Source organism: Lagenorhynchus albirostris, chromosome 9 (genome assembly GCF_949774975.1).
Source record: "Lagenorhynchus albirostris chromosome 9, mLagAlb1.1, whole genome shotgun sequence".
In the NCBI taxonomy this organism is placed as follows: domain Eukaryota; kingdom Metazoa; phylum Chordata; class Mammalia; order Artiodactyla; family Delphinidae; genus Lagenorhynchus; species Lagenorhynchus albirostris.
In genome coordinates, this window is record NC_083103.1 from 86,761,133 (window position 1) to 86,783,591 (window position 22,459).

Below are 22,459 nucleotides of genomic sequence, written 5' to 3' on the forward strand. Positions count from 1 at the left end.
CTATTGTATCATTTAAAGTTTCTGTTTCCTTATTAATTTTCTGTTTGGATGATCTTTCCATTGATATAAGTGAGGTGTTAAAGTCCCCCACTATTACTGTGTTACTGTCGATTTCCTTTTTTATAGCTGTTAGCAGTTGCCTTATGTATTGAGGTGCTCCTATGTTGGGTGCATATATATTTATAATTGTTATATCTTCTTCTTGGATTGATCCCTTGATCATTATGTAGTGTCCTTACTTGTCTCTTGTAGCATTCTTTATTTTAAAGTCTATTTTATCTGATATGAGTATTGCTGCTCCAGCTTTCTTTTGATTTCCATTTGCATGGAATATATTTTCCATCCCCTCACTTTCAGTCTGTATGTGTCCCTAGGTCTGAAGTGGGTCTCTTGTAGACAGCATATATATGGGTCTTGTTTTTGTATCCATTCAACAAGCCTGTGTCTTTTGGTTGGAGCATTTAATCAATGCACGTTTAAGGCAGTTATTGATAAGTGTGTTCCTATTACCATTTTCGTAATTGTTTTGGGTTTGTTTTTGTAGGTCCTTCTCTTGTGTTTCCCACTTAGAGAAGTTCCTTTAGCATATGTTGTAGAGCTGGTTTGGTGGTGCTGAATTCTCTTAGCTTTTGCTAAGAGAAAGCTTTTGATTTCTGTAAAGCTTTTGATTTCTCCATCAAATCTGAATGAGATCCTTGACAGGTAGTAGGTTCTTCCCTTTCATCAGTTTAAGTATATCATGCCACTCCCTTCTGGCTTGTAGAGTTTCTGCTGAGACATCAGCTGTTAACCTCATGGGAGTTCCCTTGTATGTTATTTGTCATTTTTCCCTTGCTGCTTTCAATAATTTTTCTTTGTCTTTAATTTTTGCCAATTGGATTATTGTGTGTCTTGGCATGTTTCTCCTTGCATTTATCCTGTATGGGACTCTCTGCCTTTCCTGGAGTTGGGTGGCTGTTTCCTTTCCCATGTTAGGGAAGTTTTCAATTATAATCTCTTCAAATATATTCTCATGTCCTTTCTTTCTTTCTTCTCCTTCTGGGACCCCTATAATGCGAACATTGTTGCATTTCATGTTGTCCCAGAGGTCTCTTAGGCTGTCTTCATTTCTTTTCATTCTTTTTTCTTTATTCTGTTCCGCAGCAGTGAATTCCACCGTTCTGTCTTCCAGGTCACTTATCTGTTCTTCTGCCTCAGTTATTCTGCTATTGATTCCTTCTAGTGTAGTTTTCATTTCATTTATTGTATTGTTCATCTCTGTTTGTTTGTTCTTTAATTCTTCTAGGTCTTTGTTTAACACTTCTTGCATCTTCTTGATCTTTGCCTCCATTCTTTTTCCGAGTTCCTGGATCATCTTCACTCTCATTATTCTGAATTCTTTTTCTGGAAGGTTGCCTATCCACTTCAGTTAGTTGTTTTTCTGGGGTTTTATCTTCTTCCTTCATCTGGTACATAGCTGTCTGCCTTTTCATGTTGTCTATCTTTCTGTGAATGTGGTTTTTGTTCCATAGGCTGCAGGATTGTAGTTCTTCTTGCTTGTCCCTATAGTCTTATCACACAGAGATAACCACTAACAGAATCTTTTTCCCCTGATGCCCCAGAAATACAGAAAATTTAATGCCAATACAGTCTTCAGTAGTTTGATAAGATTTCTGCATTCGTTTATACAGACTTAGAAGAGAAACTTTAAAGATCAAGGATCCTAATGTGTCCAGAAATTTTGGCATGTAAATACACATTTGAGATAAGCTAAAATAGGTTCGCAAAAGATAGAGTTAAAATACTCAGCCACTTTCTAGAAAAAAGATGACAGAAATGCAGTCAAGAAGTCTGAAATATTATGTTTATGAAGAAGAGGTTGTGATAACAACATTATAGGGGCAACTATTTAATTCATTTCTAAAGTTGAATACAGGACACCCTTTACATATTGCCTTTGTTATAGTCATGCTCATAGGTGAACACCATATGCAGACGAGGGTGGCCAAGTACAGAGTGTCTGTACAGTTTCTCCCTGGATGATCTTATCCCTTCTGTGACCTTAAATCCCATCCAGATGCTCATAGACTCTTTTTTTTTGTATAAAATTTACTTTATTTAACATCTGTTTTGGCATATAATTGCCTTACAATGGTGTGTTAGTTTCTGCTTTATAACAAAGTGAATCAGTTATACATATACATATGTCCCCATATCTCTTCCCTCTTGCATCTCCTTCCCTCCCACCCTCCCTATCCCACCCCTCTAGGTGGTCACAAAGCACCGAGCTGATCTCCCTGTGCTATGCAGCTGCTTCCCACTAGCTAGCTGTTTTACGTTTAGTAGTGTACATATGTCCATGCCACTCTCTCACTTTGTCCCAGCTTACCCTTCCCCCTGCCCGTATCCTCAAGTCCATTCTGTAGTAGGTCTGCAACTTTATTCCCATCTTGCCCCTAGGTTCTTCATGACAATTTTTTTTTTTTAGATTCCATATATATGTTAGCATACGGTATTTGTTTTTCTCTTTCTGACTTACTTCACTCTGTACAACAGTCTCTAGGTCCATCCACCTCACTACGAATACTTCAGTTTCGTTTCTTTTTATGGCTGAGTAATATTCCATTCTATATATGTGCCACATCTTTATTCATTCATCTGTTGATGGACACTTAGGTAGCTTCCATATCCTGGCTATTGTAAATAGAGCTGCAATGAACATTTTGGTACATGACTCTTTTTGAATTATGGTTTTCTCAGGGTATATGCCCAGTAGTGGGATTGCTTGGTCGTATGGTAGTTCTCTTTTTAGTTTTTTAAGGAACGTCCATACTGTTCTCTGTAGTGGCTTTATCAATTTACATTCCCACCAACAGTGCAAGAGGGTTCCCTTTTCTCCACACCCTCTTCAGCATTTATTGTTTGTAGTATTTTTGATGATGGCCATTCTGACTGGTGTGCAGATGCTCATAGACTCTTAAGTTTACATTGTTAGCTCAACCATTCCTCTGAGCCCTGGACTTATAGATTCAACTTCCTACTTTATGTCTTTTCTTGGAAATTGCACAGGCATTTAAACAAGTCAACATATTTAAACAGATTTTGATTCTTTCCCCCCCACTGAAACTTATCTTTCTGAGAATCTTTTCTGCCAGTAGCGAGCATCACTCAGGTGCTCCAGCCTGAAACTGGAGAGCGTCTTTTATTCTTTCTTCTTCCCTATCCTCTACCTTCAGTCCACCAGCAGCTCCTGTCAGATGTGCTCCATGTATGTCTCCAATGTGTCCTGTGTTCACCATCCCTGCAGTCACTACTTGGGGCTGGCTAGTTACTATGTTCCAGGAACTGCACTACTCTGCTTCTGCTCTTGAGCCCAGCAGCTAGGGTGATTCATCATAATGCACATCAGACAGGTTCCTTGATTTAAAGCCATGAATAACTTTTCATTTAGGTTAAAATCCACATTCCTTACCCTAGCCTAAAAGGTTTTGCATTAATGGCCCCATCTGCCTTTCTTCCTCTTCCCCATTTCTCATTGTTCTTTCTCTCAGTTTGGCCACACTGGCCTTTTATCAAGAGCTGAACTCACCCAGAATTTCTAGCTTGGACACTTTGTTCATGCTTTGCATTTTCTTCTGCCTGGGACACTTCCCTCTCACTCCACCCTGAATATCCTGTATGTGTTTGCTGGTCTCAGTTTATCTTATATTGTAATACTTCCTTAGTGGGTCTTTGCCCAACCACCCAGTCCAAAATGTTCTTTCATTACCCTGAACCTGTTATTCTCCATCGCAGCATCCTGTTCATTTTTTTCATGGCATTTATCACAACCTGTTAATTGTATATTTGTTTACTTGTACATTTTTCTCCTAAGAGACTGTGATGAAGTATAAAATCATCCTTGTTTTATTTATATATGAAGTGAAGTAGTGAATGGACAAGTGAGTAAAAAGGGACAATTGTAAATTTTGGAAGCAATAAATTTATGAACATTCCTTTCCAACTTTTAAGTTAATGTAGATTTTTTAGATGATCTTTAAGTTTTCAGAGTATATTATAGTATTCTGTCACTAGGGGGCAGTTACACCTCTCTGATCAAATTTACCTAGTTTATTATCTCAGACTTTGTTTTTTTCTTAAATATTATGTATTTCCTTCATGGGTCTGTTTGGAGGGAAATTATTCAAATTGGGTGACCCTGATAATGATCATATAAATCTCTATTTGTATTATGTTTATTGACTCCTTATTAACATACTGTATTTCCAGCTCTGGTGGATCAAGGTTTACTCTAGAAAATTAGGTTTTATATTTTTATATAGTTTCATATTTTTAATATATAATATTTCCACATAGCTATCCCTTGGAGTTTTGTTTGGGAAAGGGGTTAGGCAGTCTGTCTTGTCAGCATCATTACAGATCTCCAAATTATCTTAGTATGGTTACACACACAAACGAAACAATCTTTTCCTGGTGGAAAACTCTCAAATTACATGAAAGGAGCAATAGTCTGCAGATAGCTAATTTTCTTTGGGAATAGTTTTATGGCAGGAATTTCTAAGCTTTTGTGCAAAACCTTAGTATCGGTCTTTTTTAAAAAAAAAAACACCTCAGTTCAGAGTTTTATTCATCATCAACCTTGAAATTAGCCAGTAACCATGTCTTACTTATTCTTTTTTTTTTTTTTTTTTGCGGTACATGGGCCTCTCACTGTGGAGCACAGGCTCCGGATGCACAGGCTCAGCAGTCATGGCTCATGGGCCTAGCCGCTCCGCGGCATGTGGGATCTTCCTGGACATCGGCAGGCGGACTCTCAACCACTACGCCACCAGGGAAGCCCCATGCCTTACTTATTCTTAATGTAATTTTTAAATTATGCAAATTTGAAATTGTACAGTTTAACAATATTAAGGTTCTTACTCTAGTAAAATCAGAAATACTGTGAAAACCAAACCTTTTGTCAAGAATCCCATAATTTCAAGCTGGCAGGCTGTGCGAATTATAAATTTTATATTTGCTTCCATGCCTTTTACAATTGTAAACAAATACCTGTCAGCCTTTGTCAGTATCATGTGAACTGTGCTGTTTCCAGACATCTGATGTCTGTGTGATTTCTGTTGACTGTAGTGCCGATATTTTAAACTGTGGTTATAATTTAATATCATTTTAAAGCCTATGACAGTTTCAGCCAAGCATTCATTACGTGTTAATGCCGAAAAATGCATCCGAAAGCGAGTTATTTTGGGACAGAAGTTAAATATGACAGAATGCAATGAAGAAAGCCAAAAACCTATCATGATTTGTATTACTGTTAATTTAGGAGACAGAACTGAATCATTAGCCAGAATGCCAGCAATATTAAAGCAGCACTAAACTGTACATACCTTTAAGTTCATGACAGTTGTTGTGTAACTAAGCAAGGATGATGGATAAAATGCTGGCATCAGGGGCTAATACGGCTGTAATGTGTCCCTAAGTCAGTTCAGATTATCGTCTGTTGTAAGCCATGGAGTATCTTTGATTATTTGAAATGTGGACATAGTAATGGAAAAAGTTTCACTTCAAATGTTTGTTCTAAGTATATTTTGCAACAAAAATATGATATGAGGATTATAGATTTACGAACTATAAGAACCCACTCCTTACTTTACATTTTGTTTCATTGAGAATATAATTCGAATTATGAGACTTCAACAATTTCAAAATCTTTGAGAATGTATTCCTCATAAAATGTGATCACTTTATGTTTAATATATGTGTATGTATCTCTATTTACATATGTATATACACACATATGTACACATTTCCCCTATTAATTTACTCTTATGTAACCAACCACTTATAAAGACACTAAAAGCTGACAGCTGTCAGTGCTGCTTTGGGGCTGTATATAAGCATAAGTCACATAACTTTTGCACTTTCAATCCCCAACTCTCCACATGTATTATATCGGTGTACCTATATTTTGATCAGCTATCAGTTTTAGATTGAAGGTTCTATAGTTGTTGCTTTTGTATCCTTTTTCCTTTGGTAGGTTGCCTCCCACTGTGTGTTTTGTATAGTTGTTCCCTGTGTATGTGATAAGCATAAAAAACAACAAACACTTCCCATTTTAGGGATAGGTTTTGTTTACCAAATCCATTTTCAGGTCAACTAGTTGGCATTTGGAATTTGTTTTCCGATGGAAATACTGTTATACATGGTGGCTAAATTTTTCGGGCCAACCCACAGAACCTGTTTCTTCACAACTAACTTAATCACCATTTATAGCCTGGCTTCTATGAGAAAATGCATTGCAACTTCTAACTTTTAATACCAGATCAAGAACTCCTTAACTCCTTGGGCCCACCTACTGCACACACACAATGCACACACCCCACATACACTATGGGGACTCCACTTTGCAGTCTGGCATTGGGAATATATATACTGCTGATTTTCAATGCAGATAATTTCATGTTAGATAGGAGCCTGGGAATTCTGTGATGCTGAAAAGGAGTTAGAAGATGAGGCCCAACAGGAATCTCATCCACTTTGTTCTTGCCTATAGCCTTTGGGTTGTGGCTCTAGTGGAGTTGGGAGCAGCAGGGACGTTCAATAACGATGTGAACTCTGTTCAAATGGGATATAGAATTGGTGGCAGCTCCCGTGTTTTAACTGAAACCAAGTGGGCAGCTGTGGTGCAAAATCAGATGCTGATAAAGGATATCTATGAAAAGCCTACAGCTAACGTCATGCTTAATGCTGAAGAATGAAACGTCTTTCTCTTAAGATTAGGAACAAGGCAAGGATGTCTGTTCTCACCACCCTACTAACATCATGCTGGAAGTCTTTGTGTAATGAAGCAAAAAAAGAAAAAAGAGGACTTCCCTGGTGGCACAGTGGTTAAGTATCCACCTGCCAATGCAGGGGACACAGGTTCGATCCCTGGTCCAGGAAGATCCCACATGCTGTGAAGCAGCTAAGCCCGTGTGCCACAACTACTGAGCCTGCACTCTAGAGCCTGCGAGCCACAACTAGTGAGCCCGTGCGCCACAACTGCTGAAGCCCGCGTGCCCTAGAGCCTGCGTGCCACAACCACTGAGCCCACCGCAACTGCTGAAGCCCGTGCGCTCTAGGGCCTGTGTGCCACAGCTGCTGAGCCCGTGTGCTACAACTTCTGAAGCCCGCACACCTAGAGCCCGTGCTCCACAACAAGAGAAGCCACCACAATGAGAAGCCTGCGTACCGCAGTGAAGAGTAGCCCCTGCTCACTGCAACTAGAGAAAGCCCGCGCGCAGCAATGAAAACCCAATGCAGCCAAAAATAAATAAAATTTTTAAAAATAAGTAAAATAAAATAAAAATAAAATAATGAAAAAATAAAAAAATTAAAAGGCATACAGGTTGAAAAGAAAACTGTCTTGTTTTTAGATGATTATTTACATAGAAAATCACAAGGAATCTATTAAAAAAATCTTAGAACTAAGTGAGTTTAGCAAGGTCCTAGGATACAAGGTCAACACACAAAAATCAATTGTATTTCTGTGTACCAGCGATGAACAGTTGGAAACCAAAAAAATTTTTAAAAGAACATTTACAAAAAAAAGAACATTTACAATAGCTCCTCAAAATGAAATTTTTAGGTTTAAATCTAATAAAATATGTATAGCATCAATATCCTGAAAGTTATATAACTCTGATGAAAGAGAGCAAAGACCTAAGTGGTAGAGAGACATACTGTATTCATGGATTGGAAGACAACATAGTAAAGATGTTGATTTTAGATTTATAGATGATGTATAGATTTAATACATTTCCTATTAAAATCTCAGCAGGATTTTTTCTAGATACAGACAAGCTGATTCTAAACTTTTTACAGAAAAACAAATGAACTAGAATAGCCAAACAATTTTAGAAGAGAAAGATAAAGCTGGAAGACATATGTATAGTACAGATCTTAAAACTTGATGCTACAGTAATCAAGACAGTGTAATATTAGCAAAAACATAGACATGTAGATGAGTGAAATAGAATTAAGAGTTAAGTGGTAGACCCATTAAAAATATATCTAGTTGAGTTCTTTTTTTTGGAAGAGCTTTACTGAGATATAATTTACATACCATACAGTTAACTCATTGAAAGTATACGTTGTTTTTTAGTATATTCAGAGAGTTGTGCAGCCATCACCACGGTTTTGTTTTATTTATTTTATAGCTTTATTGAGATATAATTGACAACTAACGTTGTATAAGTTTAAGGTGTACAACGTGATGGTTTGATACACATCTCAGTTGCAAAATGATTACAATAGGGTTAACCTCACATCATTCCTTTTTTGTGTGTGTCTGGTTAAAACATTTAATATTACTCTCAGCAAATTTCAAGTGTATAATACAGTATTATATCTGTAGTCACCATGTTTTACAGTAGATCCTCAGACCCTATTCATCTTATAGCTGAAAGTTTACACCCTTTGACCATCCTCCCCATCTCCTTTAGCCCCCACCACTACTCTCTGTTTCTATGAGTTTGACTTTTTTAGATTCCACATATAAGTGATGTCATACACTGTTTTGTCTGTCTTATTTATTTCACTTAGCATAATCCCCTCAAGGTCTATTTATGTTTCACAAATGGCAGGATTTTCTTCTATTTTATTGCTGAATAGCATTCCATTGTGTGTGTATCTGTACACACACACACACACACACACACACACCACATCTTATTCATTCATCCATGGACATACACTTGGGTTGTCTCCATATCTTGGCTATTGTGAATAATGCTGCAGTGAACATGGGAGTGCAGATATTTCTTTGACGTAGTTATTTCATTTCCTTTAAATGTATGCCTAGAAATTGGATTGCTAGGTCATATGGTAGTTCTATTTTTAATTTTTTGAGAAACCTCCATACTGTATTACATTGTGGCTATACTCTTCAGATCTTCTGCCCATTTTTAAATTGGGATGTTTGGTTTTTTTGATGTTGATTTGTATAAGCTGCTTATATATTTTGGAGATTAATCCCTTATTGGTCGTATCATTTGCAGATATTTTCTCCCATTCAGTAGATTGTCTTTTCAATTTGTCAGTGGTTTTCTTTGCTATATGCAAAAGCTTTTAAGTTTAATTAGGTTCCATTTGTTTATTTTTGCTTTTATTTCCTTTGCTTTATGAGACAGATTTAAAAAGTATTGCTGTGGTGTCAAAGAGTGTTCTGTTTTCTTCTGGGAGTTTTATGGTTTCAGGTCTTACAGTTAGGTCTTTAATCCATTTTGAGTTTATTTTTGTATATGGTGTTAGAGAATGTTCTAATTTCATTCTTTTACATGTAGTATCCAGTTTTCCCAGCACCATTTACTGAAGAAACTGTCTTTTCTCCGTTGTATAGTCTTCTTTGTCATAGATTAATTGACCATAGGTGTGTGGGTTTGTTTCTGGGCTCTCTATTCTGTTCCATTAATCTATGTGTCTGTGTTTATGCCAGTACTATACTGTTTTGGTTACTATAGCTTTGTAGTATAGTCTGAGTCAGGGAGATTGATATGTCCAGTTCTGTTCTTCTTTCTCAAGTTATTTTGGCTCTTTGGGATCTCTTGTGTTTCCATACAAATTAAAAAAAAATTTGTTCTAGTTTTGTGAAAAATACCACTGGTAATTTGACAGGGATTGCATTGAATCTGTAGATTGCCTTGGGTAGTATGGTCATTTTAACAATATTAATTCTTCGAACCCATGAACACAGTGTATGTTTCCATCTGTTCGTGTTGTCTTTACTTTCTTTGATCAGTGTCTTACAGTTTTCTGAGTACAGATCTTTTACCTCCTTAGGTACATTTACCCCTAGGTATTTTATTCTTTTTGATGCGATTGTAAATGGAATTGTTTTTCTTAATTTGTCTTTGTGGTTCGTTGTTACTGTATAGAAATGCAGGCTGTGACTCCAAAGGCACAGCAACACAGGGGAGTTTCTTTTGGATGACGAACCTATTTTGTATCCTGGTTATGGTAGTGGGTACACAAACTTATACATGTGTTAAGATTCATAGACCTGTATGCCAAAAAGGCAAAAGTCAGATGCTTATTAATTGGGGAGCGCCCTCTAATTACCAGACCAGGAAACAAATAAATTGGCAGAAATACCCATCATGAAATCATGAGATGAAAAAAAAACAAAAACGGAGTAACTTTTTCTTAAAGTTTTCTTCTCACAGTTTTAGGCTCACTTTTAAAATCTTTTTTCCTCCTAATACCTTTTCAGAGACATGTCTTCACTGTTCTCTAATTTTTTCTTCTTTTTTATAGAACATATAGTTTAAATCTAAGGGAAAAAAACCCTCCAAAAAACTGCTCAGATTGTCTTATTATTTTGGAGTTTTGCAGGATTGACTATTTCTTCTTATAAGTACTATCCACAGGGTTTGTAAATCTTTGCTCCACATTTTTTTCTGTAGTGATACTTGTACCACTATATGACCATATGTGTCTCTGGTTCAGTGGTAGCCATCTTATGCATGCTGAGTTGATTCATTCTGAGTTTTAAAGTTTCTATTATATTTGAGTTTCTTCCTAGTACAAAGAATAAGAAAAGCATACCTGTTGACAACTTGTGATAGAAAAAGTTTGAAAGGAACTGTAAAATAAGGAATCCTGAGCATGGTGCGTTTATCTAAAGAATAACTATGGGACTAGAATGTATAATAGAAACTTGAGTGTAGGAACCAAAAGTTAATCTTCTGTATATATTCAACATTTGTCAAATTCTTACTAGAATACTCTCTTCAGCTCTGAACTTGGCAACTTAAGCAAGATGTGGAAATAATTGGCAAGGTTCCTGAGAGGAGCAATGAAAACTATTAGAGAATGAAAATAAAGCCTTTAAGAGAAGGTTAAAAGAATTGAGGTTTCCTAGGGAAGAAAGTGAAGAGCTGGAACACAGATGGTAACTCTTCATTTTGACTGACCAGGTGGCAAAAAAAAGGAATGTCCTAAATTTTCTAGAGGGATTTATTAGCATGTGAACTTTACTCTGCATTCCGAGATGATTGAGACCATATTGTATGCACTCGCTTCTTCCCTGGGCTTTTCTCATGTCACACTTTCTGGTTCTCTCTCTAGCATTTGACACATTTGTATTTTGACTCCTTTTCTTGGAGGGGGCGGGTCTCTCCTTGACTCAGTTTCTTATCTTTCTTTTCCTCTTTTTCCCCCTCCTCCTTGGTGAAATCTCATGACTTTTGCTTCTGTCTTGTTCATGTCAAATCCATCCTTTACACACAGGCACCAGCAAGAGCTATCCAAAATAAACATACCATGTCACTTTCCTACTCAGAATCCTTTAGAATCTTCCCGTAACTTCAATAGCAACCACTGTCCTTCAGGGTATGGATCCAGGAGAGGGGCAGTGAAGTGACAGGTGCTCATAACCCCTGGCCAGAAACATCTCTGTCAACCCACCCACTACGAGCATGCTAGTTTACCCACCGTGTCAGGAAACAGGGAGTGCGCTTATAGGACAGCTCAAGCTCCTTAGGAGAGCATGAGAGACCTCCATGCTTGGTCCCCTGTCTGCCTCTATAGCCCCTAGCACCGCATCCCACCCTGGACTGTGAGTTTTGTTTTTCTTGCATATTCTGTTACACATGGCTTGCAGTTCTCAGGATTTGTCTTTTTTTAATAATAAAAATATGAAGGGAGTTATAAGCTTTTTAAATTAGAAGCGTTGCTTGGTATATTTTATAAGGAGGTTTTACATACTTTTTAAGACAAAAGATGCTGGATTTCCTGAATTTTGTCCCATAGTATCTTCAGAGCGATTTGCCATTTTAGTTTTGAGTTTGTCTGGATTGGGTATGGATGAGATAAAAACAGAAAACAAAGTTAGTATATATTTATTGAATACTAGGGAACAAATCCATTAAGAACTGTAATTCTTCTTTGTGGAGTCATAAAATGTTAGCGGGAACAGGCCCTTAGATATCATCTGCTTCAGTCTCTCATGGTACAGATGAGAAGAAAACTGAGGCCCTTGAGAGGCTTGCCCAGGACATAGCAGACAGTATGGCAGATTCATCTAGAGCCCAGATGGCCTCAGGGTTGTACTACACCAGTTCTCCTTTTACTGCAGGGGTTTCCTCCCTCCCTCTCCCTCCCTTCCTTCCTCTCTCTCCCTCCCTCCCTCCTTCCCTCTCTTTCTTTCTTCCTACCTACCTACCTATCTGTATTTTTTTAAGCAGAGGAAGCTTACTTCTTTTTAAGTAAAATATATCCATTTACCTTTTTCTGTGAAATGCCTCATATTTATACAAAAGTAGAAAAGGAAAGTGCTTGTTCAAATAACCAATTGGTGTGGGTATATATTTGTGTATTACATAAATGTACTGAATATATGTATATATATGTTTATATATTTAATATTCACATAAGGTGAATTAGATTATTGAATGGCAGGAATTCATAGTTGATTCATTTAACTTCTTGGGTTTAATTCTTACTCTTACGTTTAACAAAGTTAAATGACTCTTAAGTTTTCTTATAACTTCCAAATCATAATAATTACCAACACTTGAATAGTTCTTATTCTCTACCAGTCAGTTGTGGTTGCAAGTACATATGTTAAGTACACACTTATATGTAATTCTTGCAACTATTATGTGAGGTTGGTACAGTTACTATTGAGGAAATTAAGGCAGGAGGGTGTAGTGGCCCAAGGTGATGCCATTAGTAAAATGTGGAGCTGGGATTGAAGCCAGGGAATCTGGCTCTACAGTCCATGCTTATGGCTCCTGTACATCACTATATGGTGTCTCTGTGCTTTATCTTGTTACTGCTTTGAATGAGATTTAATAAAAATGAATGTTTAAGGAAGCCTGTCTCTTCTTTCTTGATGTTTTAAAAAATAAAATATGAGTAACAAATGTTTAACTTATAAAAGAACAACTCTTTTTAAAATGATAAATTCATTCTGAGGAAAATTAAGAAGTTCACTAATTATTGATAGCAGTTTTATTAATATTTTATATAGTGTTTATTGACCAAAAGAATCTAAATCAAACTGAAGTTACTCCTAGGACTCTATAATCTTTACACTTGTATAGTGGCTTTAAAAATATTATTCAGAAACAAACCAGAATAACTTTTTTAGGTAGAATTTAATGAGAACATGATTTTGGATGATTCTGTTTTGTCAGGTCCTCTTCTGGATGCTGTATTTTAAGAAAAGCCCAACCAGACTGAGGGAAGGGATTGAGAACTATGTCATTACGTAAGAAAAATTTGGAGGGCCTGGTTACGCTCAGCCTGGAGAAGAAAGAACATTCTCAAATATATGTACAGCTCTTGTTTAGAAGGATTCACTAACTAAACTCATAGAAACAGAGAATAGAAAAGTGATTTCCAGAGGCTTGGGGGAGGTTGGGAAATAAGGAGGTGAATAGGTAAAAGGGTACAAAATTCCAGCTCTGAGATGATTAAGGACTGAGGATCTAATGTAAATCATGGTGACTGCAGTGATAACACTGTATTGCTGAGAGAGTAGAACTTACATGTTCTCACTAAAAATAAATAAGTAAATATATGAGGTTACAGATGTGTTAACTAAATGAGAGGAGTCCTTTCACAGTGTCTACGTATATCAAATCATCACGATGTATGCTTTAAATATCTTATAATTTTATTTGTCAGTTACACCTCGGTAGAGCCAGAGAGAAAAAACAGATTTGACTTCATGGGATAGAATTGGAGCAGTAGGTGGAAAGTTACAGAGTGACAGACTTTTAGCTCAGTAGAAGCTGAGTGTGAAATTGGCTGGCTTAAGCAGTGAGGATTTCTTTGTCAGGAAGTTTTCAAGCAAAAGCTGGGTAACCCCTGGGAAAAGAATTTTGCAGAGCAGATTCATAGTTTAGTTGGACTAGATGACTTTTCAGTTCCCTTTTCACAGTCCTTGGCATATTAATATGCACTCAATAAATAACTGTTAAATTAGTGACTTTTAAAAACATGGAACGGGAGAAATATTCTCTATTTTAAACCAGTGTGACTCTCTTTTTTTAATGTACAAAGAACTCTTTTAAAATTAATTGATTTTTGGCTGTGTTGGGTCTTAGTTGCTGCACGTGGGCTCTAGTTGCATCGAGCAATCTTCATTGCGGTGTGCGGGCTTCTCATTGCGGTGGCTTCTCTTGTTGCAGAGCACTGGCTCTAGGTGTGCGGGCTTCAGTAGTTGTGGCACATGGGCTCAGTAGTTGTGGCTCGCGGGCTCTAGAACTCAGGCTTAGTAGTTGTGGCACACAGACTTAGTTGCTCCACAGCATGTGGGATCTTCCCGGACCAGGGGTCAAACCCGTGTCCCCTGCATTGGCAGGTGGATTCCTTACCACTGTGCCACCAGGGAAGTCCCAAACCAATGTGACTCTTAAAGTGACTTATTTGATTCTGTCCTGATTATAAGGAGAGATTGAGAGGGAAAAATATTTAACTTTAGATGTCAGTTTGGTTACTTTCTGGTTCCTCTTATATACTGTGAGGCATTATAAATTGTGTTGCACTCTCCAGGAAACGGTAAGTAACTTGCATAGCTGTTATATAAATCATTACTATATAAGTTTAAAATGCATACATTTTTGTATGTATGCATATCTGAGTTTATTAACTTGTAAGCTCTTTGGTATTAGGATTTGTATTTTTATGTTTCCCCTCACAGCATCTAGTTCATACTTTTTAAAAATAATATTTGAAAGTGATTTCAAACTCTGTGTGTGTGTGTGTGTGTGTGTGTGTGTGTGTGTGTGTGTGTGTGTGTGTGTGTTGGGTATGGGGGGGTTGTCCCTAATTCTTATTCAGAAATAAAGTCCTATCATTGATGTATGCTAATGCTGATTTTTAAATTTAGAAATTATTTAATTAATTCAAGTCAATTTTGAATTGTGTTGAATGTAGAGGGGAGCATATTCAATGTTTGTTGCTTTTGTAGGTGCATGTGAGGGAACCTTGGCTTGCTCCACCTGTCACCTCATCTTTGAACAGCACATATTTGAGAAATTAGAAGCAATCAGTGATGAGGAGAATGACATGCTTGATCTGGCATATGGACTAACAGATAGGTAAGATTTTTGGACCACTTCTGTTGTAATAATAATATAGGAGGATAAAAGTTTTATTAGTTCATGTCTGTCTCTGACCAGAGACATGTAATACGCATGCATGTAATAGGGTCTCCCAGTGTAGATAGATAACAGTCACAGACTTTGAATATCAAATATGTGACATTTCTCTTATGTATTCTACAGTTTAACCCTTATGAAACTTTTAACAAAAGTAAAAAAAAAATAATTGGAAGTATTAGAAGCATAAGTTCTAGATCCTAATAAATCTTCTTTCATCTATTTTTATTCCAGGAATTAATATTTATCACAATTTAATGAGTTGGGATTAAATTTAATGCTTTTTATGGTATTCTTGAAGGACAGATTTGATAATTGAAAGAAATTATAATGGAAAATTTTACCTACTTGAGAGAATACAATTTTTAAAAGAACTTAATATATAATAGTAATTATGTTAAAATGAATACTTCTGTTTCTAACTGTACATTAAAGTAAATTAATCAGAGCTTATTCTTGTTATTAATAAGTAGAATTACTCTTAAAAGTGGTAAGATTTATAGTAGCAAGAGATATCAAGTGATACCTTATTTTTTTTTTAATTATCTAGTCTTTTGGTTTGAGTTAGGGAAGATAGGTAGTTAATTTACTGTTTCAAGGGACAAGATAACAAGAGTTTATTTAATTAAGGTTGGCTTTGGTGTTTAACTGTAATTTGGTGGCCCTAATGAAAAATAGTTAAAAAAAATAAGAAATAATAGTAATAATAATAGCTTTATTTCATGTGTATCATGTAACCACAATTTTATTAGATCCTTAAGCTAAACCCTCTTATCTAATAATCCTCAAAAAGTTTTTAGGTCATTGGTATTTATTGTGACTGCCATCTGCCTGTCTCCCCTCACATCTTCAGGTGCCACATTCTCTATCAACACCTCCTTTTTTTTCCCTAAAGGATAACACACAGAATACACTCAATGTTGTGTTAATTTGGTTCTGAAAATTGTTTCTTTCAATGTGAGGGGTAAATCATAGCTAACTGCTAGCCCTTTTATTCAGGTGAAATTTGTAGGCGCATGTAACAGATAATATTCTGAATGAAAAGAAAAAAAAATGAGAGGAAATGGAGAGCTACATTTAGGAGAGATCCATGAGTGTGAGAAGATACAAGAGACCTATTGTAAATGTAAACTAGCCAAGAACTTTGATAATAAAATTCAGAAGTTTTAGAACAAGATAATGGAAAGCAGGAAATAGCTTTTATGGCATTTTATAGCTGATATTCTTAAGTACACAGAATTTTAGTAGAAATGCTTTGTGGGGAAAGAGTATAATGCTTTTCACAGGTAGGATTTAGAAAACACTGACATATTTGGAATGAAAATAATTTTGTTCAAAGATAGTAACTGCGTGTAAACTTCTATTTCTAGGGTTCCATATACTTCCAAACAAAGAAACAAGGAAACTCAGTCTTTAGTTCTTAGGTTTATTTTATTTATTTACTTACTTACTTACTTATTTGGCTGCACCAGGTCTTAGTTGAGGCATGTGGGATCTTCATTGCCACATACGGGATCTTCATTGCAGCATGTGGGATCTTTAGTTGCAGCATGTGGGATCTTTAGTTGTGGCTCGCAAATTCTTAGTTGTGGCATCCATGTGGGATCTAGTTCCCTGACCAGGGATCAAACCCAGGCCCTCTGCATTGGGAGCGTGGAGTCTTAACCACTTGACCACCAGGGCAGTCCCATAGGTTTATTTTTAAAATTAAGTGCTGTGTAAATGTCTATAATTTTTAAGATAAAACAGCATCATTTTAATGTTTACTTTAGGGTGTACTTAACCTTGATTAATGATGGCTTGTTGATACACGGGTGCATATGGCACTTATTTTACTGGTTACATGTCTCCTTTTCCCCATTAGAGCAGGGGCCGTGTCTTATTTCATCATTGTGTCTCCAGTGCCTGATTCACAAAAGGTGTCACCAACTGTTTTTGGAATTAGTGGTTGGTAGAGAGATTCAGGAATTATCTGTGAATCTATTTTTGATGGTTGTCATTGCTCCCTGCTATCAGTTTCCATGGATAATCTACACAGAGGCCTCAGTTTCCATATTTGTAAAATGAGGATAATAATAGTACCTACCTCATAGGGTTGTTGTGTCGTGTCAACTAATAAATGTACGTGAAGCTCCTTGAACAGTGTCTGGTGAAGAAAGCATTCATTAAATGGTTGTTGTTGGCATTCTGACTATAATAATATTAATTCAAATGCCGGAAACTTACTATAATGCCTAAAAACTTAACAAAGATTATTTCTAACCTTCAGAGTTAGGCAGTATTATCACCAGTTTATAGAACAAAGCTTAGTTCTTGTGGATTTGCTCAAGGCCACACAGCTAGAGAATGACAGAGCCCTGGTTTGAATCAGTTATGTTAGACCCCAAAACCCTTGGTTTTTTACTATTTGAAGCTTCTTCTCTGCATTGAAAACCAAACTTTAGAATTAAAGTTAATGTAACACCTAGTATATTTCCACTGTCAGGTGTATATGGAGAAAATGTCTTCAAGGTTTGCACAAGTGTGAGATTTTGTAGGATTAATAGTGAAATCAAGGAAGACTTGCTGTCCGTCTCCTGTAGAAGTGTAAGACACTTTCTACACTGGTAGACCCTAGAGCTAGAGACCTTCCAGGAGGAAGTAGGGGAGTGAGAACAGCCACAGTGCCACTGCCTTATCTTCTAGGGTTATAGAACCAGCAAGGGCTTTCGGTGCCACCCCTCCCTGTGTTCCCCCACACAGTTCTTGTTCTTCTGTTACTACACTTACTTTATTCTGCCCTGTATCACTGGTAGCTCTTTCTGTCCTGTTCCCCTTACTAAAAGTTCCTTGAAGGCTAGCATTACCCTACTCATCTTTGTATGGACACCAAGAGTAACCAATAGTCTCTCTAGGGCTCACCGCAGTCCTAATGAATTTGTCTAAATTGGCTTGCCTTATTTTTTCTCTTGCAGACAGAGCTTAATGCATAATTGAATATTGTCAGGGCTGTTTCTATTCAACAAATAGGAATTATTGGTAAAAGGGGATTTTTTTCTATCAGCAATCAATATTTCCCATGGCAGTAGTACTTACTCCTTACTCAGAAACCTCCCAGTGGTCCCTCATTGCTCACCAGTAAAAACCTGAACCCCTTCACTGGTGTTCAGAGCTGTCCATGGCTTGGCCACCTTTCTAGCCCATCACTCCCCTGTCCTCGTCTGGCCTGCACAGCAGCCAGGCCAAAAACCCATATTGCCTCAAACATGCCTTGAATCCCTATTAGCTTTGCCTCAAATGCCTTTCTCCTCTTAAGTTCTAGCCAGCCTTCAAAGCCCATTAGAAACACCATCTCCCCCATCAGAAGTCAGTGCTTTCTCCTCAGCCCTTTCAGCTTTCTCTCTCTGTGGCATTTGTCAGAGTCTCTCATGTTAATTATCTGCAAATGTGTCCCAGCTCTTCTATTTGATTGAAAGTTCATGCCTTAATACTGATATTAGCAACTAATCCTTATGGCAGTCCTGTGAGGAGCCCACTTATTATCCATGTTTAGGATGAGGTTGGGAAACTAATATTTGGCATGGTTAAGAAAGTTGCTTGTGAACACGTCATGTTCAGTGCTGGATTCTGTACCACTGGTCTGTTTGGCTCTAACCCCTGCATCCCTGGCACCCAGCATGTAAGAGGTGTTCAGTAAGGATCGAAGTGAGTTGCTGTTCTTTTGCAAACCCACTGACATTTAGTTCTGTGCCTTTTGATGCTCAGCAGGTGCTTGCTGAATATGTTGACAAAACCAAGACCTACATACCACATTCCATCAAATTGAAGGCAGTTTGATTATAAGACTAATATAGTATTTATTTTTATGTGCCATTAAGAAGGAAAAAGCTCTGCTGATTAAAATATGGTGTAAAATGATCTTATCACTTAACGTTTTATGCATATTGAAAGAGCTATTTATACTTAGATTTAGAACTATTTAGACAGATTTGTACATCACTGTTTTAAAAGGAAAATATAAATAAAATTGGTCACAATACTGAAAAAAATAAAAGAAAATGGAATTACAGTTATTCTTCCAATGACAAATATTTACTTTCCTAATATCAATTTATGCTGGGTCTCTGTATTGTTAATTTTTGTTTTGTAATCTTTTTGTACTTATTTTGAATGGTAATGAAATTCAACACATAATATTAACATACTTCCCATAACTCAATTGAAGAGACACCTCTGATGTGACTGCTACCTCACAGTGTAGCTGTGATTGTAAGATGGCATTGATTTTAAGATGCATTTGGTTTCAGAGATGTTAAAATTGTGGGAAAAATATGCATCTGATAATTGATGACTTACATCTATGTGTTTATTCCAAATTTCTTGTTTTAAAGGCTTTAAAAAGTGTAGCTTTCTTTCATAGACTGTATGGTTTTAATTATCTGGGAATTGATTAGTCATTCTCTTGGCATTGCTAAAACCTCAGTTCTCTCCTCCACTGTTGTGCCTTCTCATCATTTCATTGCTTGTCAGTCCTGTCACCAAAAAAGCAGTAGTTCCAGTGAAACAATTAGTAGAAAGATTAAAATGAAGCTTTGGCGTATCACACTTTTTGTTTTTCATATTTACATTCTGTTATCCTCTAGTTGAAAGGGTTGGATGTATCTTTTTCTACTTAACGGAAATTTAAAAGGTAAATAAATCCCTATGCTTTGGGTAAGAAAAGGTCCTGGTAACTGCATTGCTTTGTGAATAATATATACTTAATACTAAATCATACTCCCCCCCTTTTTATACAGATCGCGGTTGGGCTGCCAAATCTGTTTGACAAAGGCTATGGACAATATGACTGTTCGAGTACCTGATGCTGTGTCTGATGCCAGAGAGTCCATTGATATGGGCATGAACTCCTCTAAGCGAGAATAAATAGGAATATTTTCACAACATTTTACCTATTTTTATAATTATTATTTCTTAATGTAATTAAATGAGAACATGGATGAATGCATTTATTATTATGACTAGATTTATTACTTTAATTCACCTTGTGTAACTGCTGAATTTTGTAGTTCTGAAAGAATGTCATCTTTATTTTGATTAAATTATAAAAACAAATCAAATATTAGAAAGTAGTTAATATGATAAAACCTTATATATTTTACCTGTGTTTGATTAGCAACATTAGCAAAATGTTTTCACATAAATCTTATGCCTACTTACCTACAAAATAGGTTAAAAAAAGGTATCATTATCTCTGTTAGACGTGGTGGAGGCAGAGATGTAAAATGGCTTGTCTAGGGCCATACAACAAATTAGAAGGTCAGTATTAGAACTGTATCTTGTTATTACAAGTTATGTGTTGAGATCGAAAGTGGAGAAATTAGGAATATCATAGCTGTAGTTAAATGTGAATGTGTATGGATGTGTATTTAATTGCTCAGTAAGCTGATTAATTTCAAAGATAGGTATGACCTTATAAATCATTATTCCAAAATTTTGATTCAGTGAAAGCACAGGTAATGTGCTGAGCAACGACTGAGCACAGGTAATGGAGTGCTGTCAAAGATGTTTGGTGTCAGTTCTGACTGAACTGGAGAAATAAACTAAAAATTACATGTCTTTATTTTTTTATCCTAATCAGAATGGCCTGTCTTTGTAATCTTTTAAAAATAATGCCTGTGACAGAATGGACATCTTATGGATTAGGTTTTCTCTGTCCTGAGCTGCAGAAGGAAGCGAGTGGGCTGCCATCCTCTCGGTGAGGACAGAGCCTCACAGAGTGCACTGAGCACGATGGGCACGGTCCTGGAAGGGGGTGGGCTCGAACACCTCAGATCACTGTCTGTGCATGGCAGACCTTTGTACTTTATCTTTACTGTGAATACACTGGTAAATGATAATAAAGGGGTACAGAGTATGCTCTTGGAAGTATAATAAAACATTAGTTTGGACTAATGGTGGGAAAGGGCAGAAAAAACTAGTTAAAAGTGAATTATAAAGTTGAGTTAGCTTCAGGTACATCTGTGCACTTTGAGCATTTGCACAAATATTTGTCAAGTATGGTGTTGGACCTACAACGTTGTGTTATGTCCATTGGGGTACAGAGATGAACACGATCAGGAATGCCCTCAGGGAGCTCACCTTTTTTTTTTTTTTTTTTTTTTTGCGGTACACGGGCCTCTCACTGTTGTGGCCTCTCCCTTTGCGGACCACAGGCTCCGGACGTGCAGGCCCAGCGACCATGGCTCAACGGGCCTAGACGCTTCGCGGCATGTGGGATCTTCCCGGACCTGGGCACGATCCCGTGTCCCCTGCATCGGCAGGCGGACTCTCAACCACCGCGCCACCAGGGAAGCCCCGGGAGCTCACCTTTTATTAGGAAAAGATAAAATATATGTATGCACAAATCATTTGCTTCAACTAAACTGACCAATTTGCCAAATAGAATACTTTTAAACTAACTAACATGTATAAAGTGATTAAGGAAGAACTCAGGGCTTCTAATGTTCATTTGACACTTGATAACCATCGAGTGCCTTCTTTGTGGAGAGTGTTCCACTGTTAGAGTACTTCAAAACAATCTGACCTCTTAGTTAGCTTCCATATTCTCCTCGTATTCTTGCATGGATTCCCTAAATTCTCCTTTCCAGAGCACTTTAATGATGGCATCCAGCTTAAGACTCTAAACTTTAGTCTAATTGTCTCAGATTTCAAATTAAGAGAGCTTCTTATTAATGAAGTTTAATTGTATTACTTAAATAAAACCTACTAAACTTACTAAGTGGAGCATATGTCCTATAATTGTTTTGTATAAAAGTTATTTTTTCAGTTTCAAAAAAAAATCCATGTTTGATGTGTGTGCGTTCTAGGTAATGTTATTCAGTTATCTATTGCTGCAATTTTATTGTCTCTGTTTCTATGGGTCAGGAATTCAGAGAGTGCAGAGCAGGGGTGGCTCATCTCTGCTTCACGATGTCTGTGGCCTAAGCTAGAGGACTTCAGGGCCAGGTGCTGGAATCATCTGAAGGCTTATGATTTCCTCATGTGACTAGCAAGTTGATGCTGGTATCAGCTGGGGGTCTAGCAGGGGCTGTTGACTGAAACACCCGTGTATGGCCCCTGCACGTGGCCTGGGCTTCCTCACAACATGGTGGCTGGCTTCTGAGTGCCAGTGCCCTAAGAGAGCGTATAAGCATTGCTAGGCAGAAGCTGACCGTCACACAGTATCACTTCTGCCCGTTTTTTTCATTAGAAGTGAGGCATCAAGTCTGACCCATCATTTGAATTGAGGGGTGTCAAAGAATTTGCAGACATGTTTTAAAGCCATCACAGCAACCATTATTTTCAGATTAATTTAC

At 37.1% G+C, this 22,459-nt stretch overlaps 1 protein-coding gene across 1 annotated transcript in view; it reads left to right on the forward strand.

Moving 5' to 3' along the window:
* FDX1 (ferredoxin 1) overlaps positions 1-20,716 on the forward strand; it is a 34,913-nt gene extending 14,197 nt beyond the window's left edge. Inside the window, exons 3-4 of the mRNA XM_060160352.1 lie at positions 14,936-15,065; positions 19,901-20,716. Coding sequence (XP_060016335.1) covers positions 14,936-15,065; positions 19,901-20,027 — 257 coding nt within the window. The 3' untranslated portion in view covers positions 20,028-20,716. The remainder of the gene's footprint in view (positions 1-14,935; positions 15,066-19,900) is intronic.
* Positions 20,717-22,459: the final 1,743 nt, after the last annotated feature.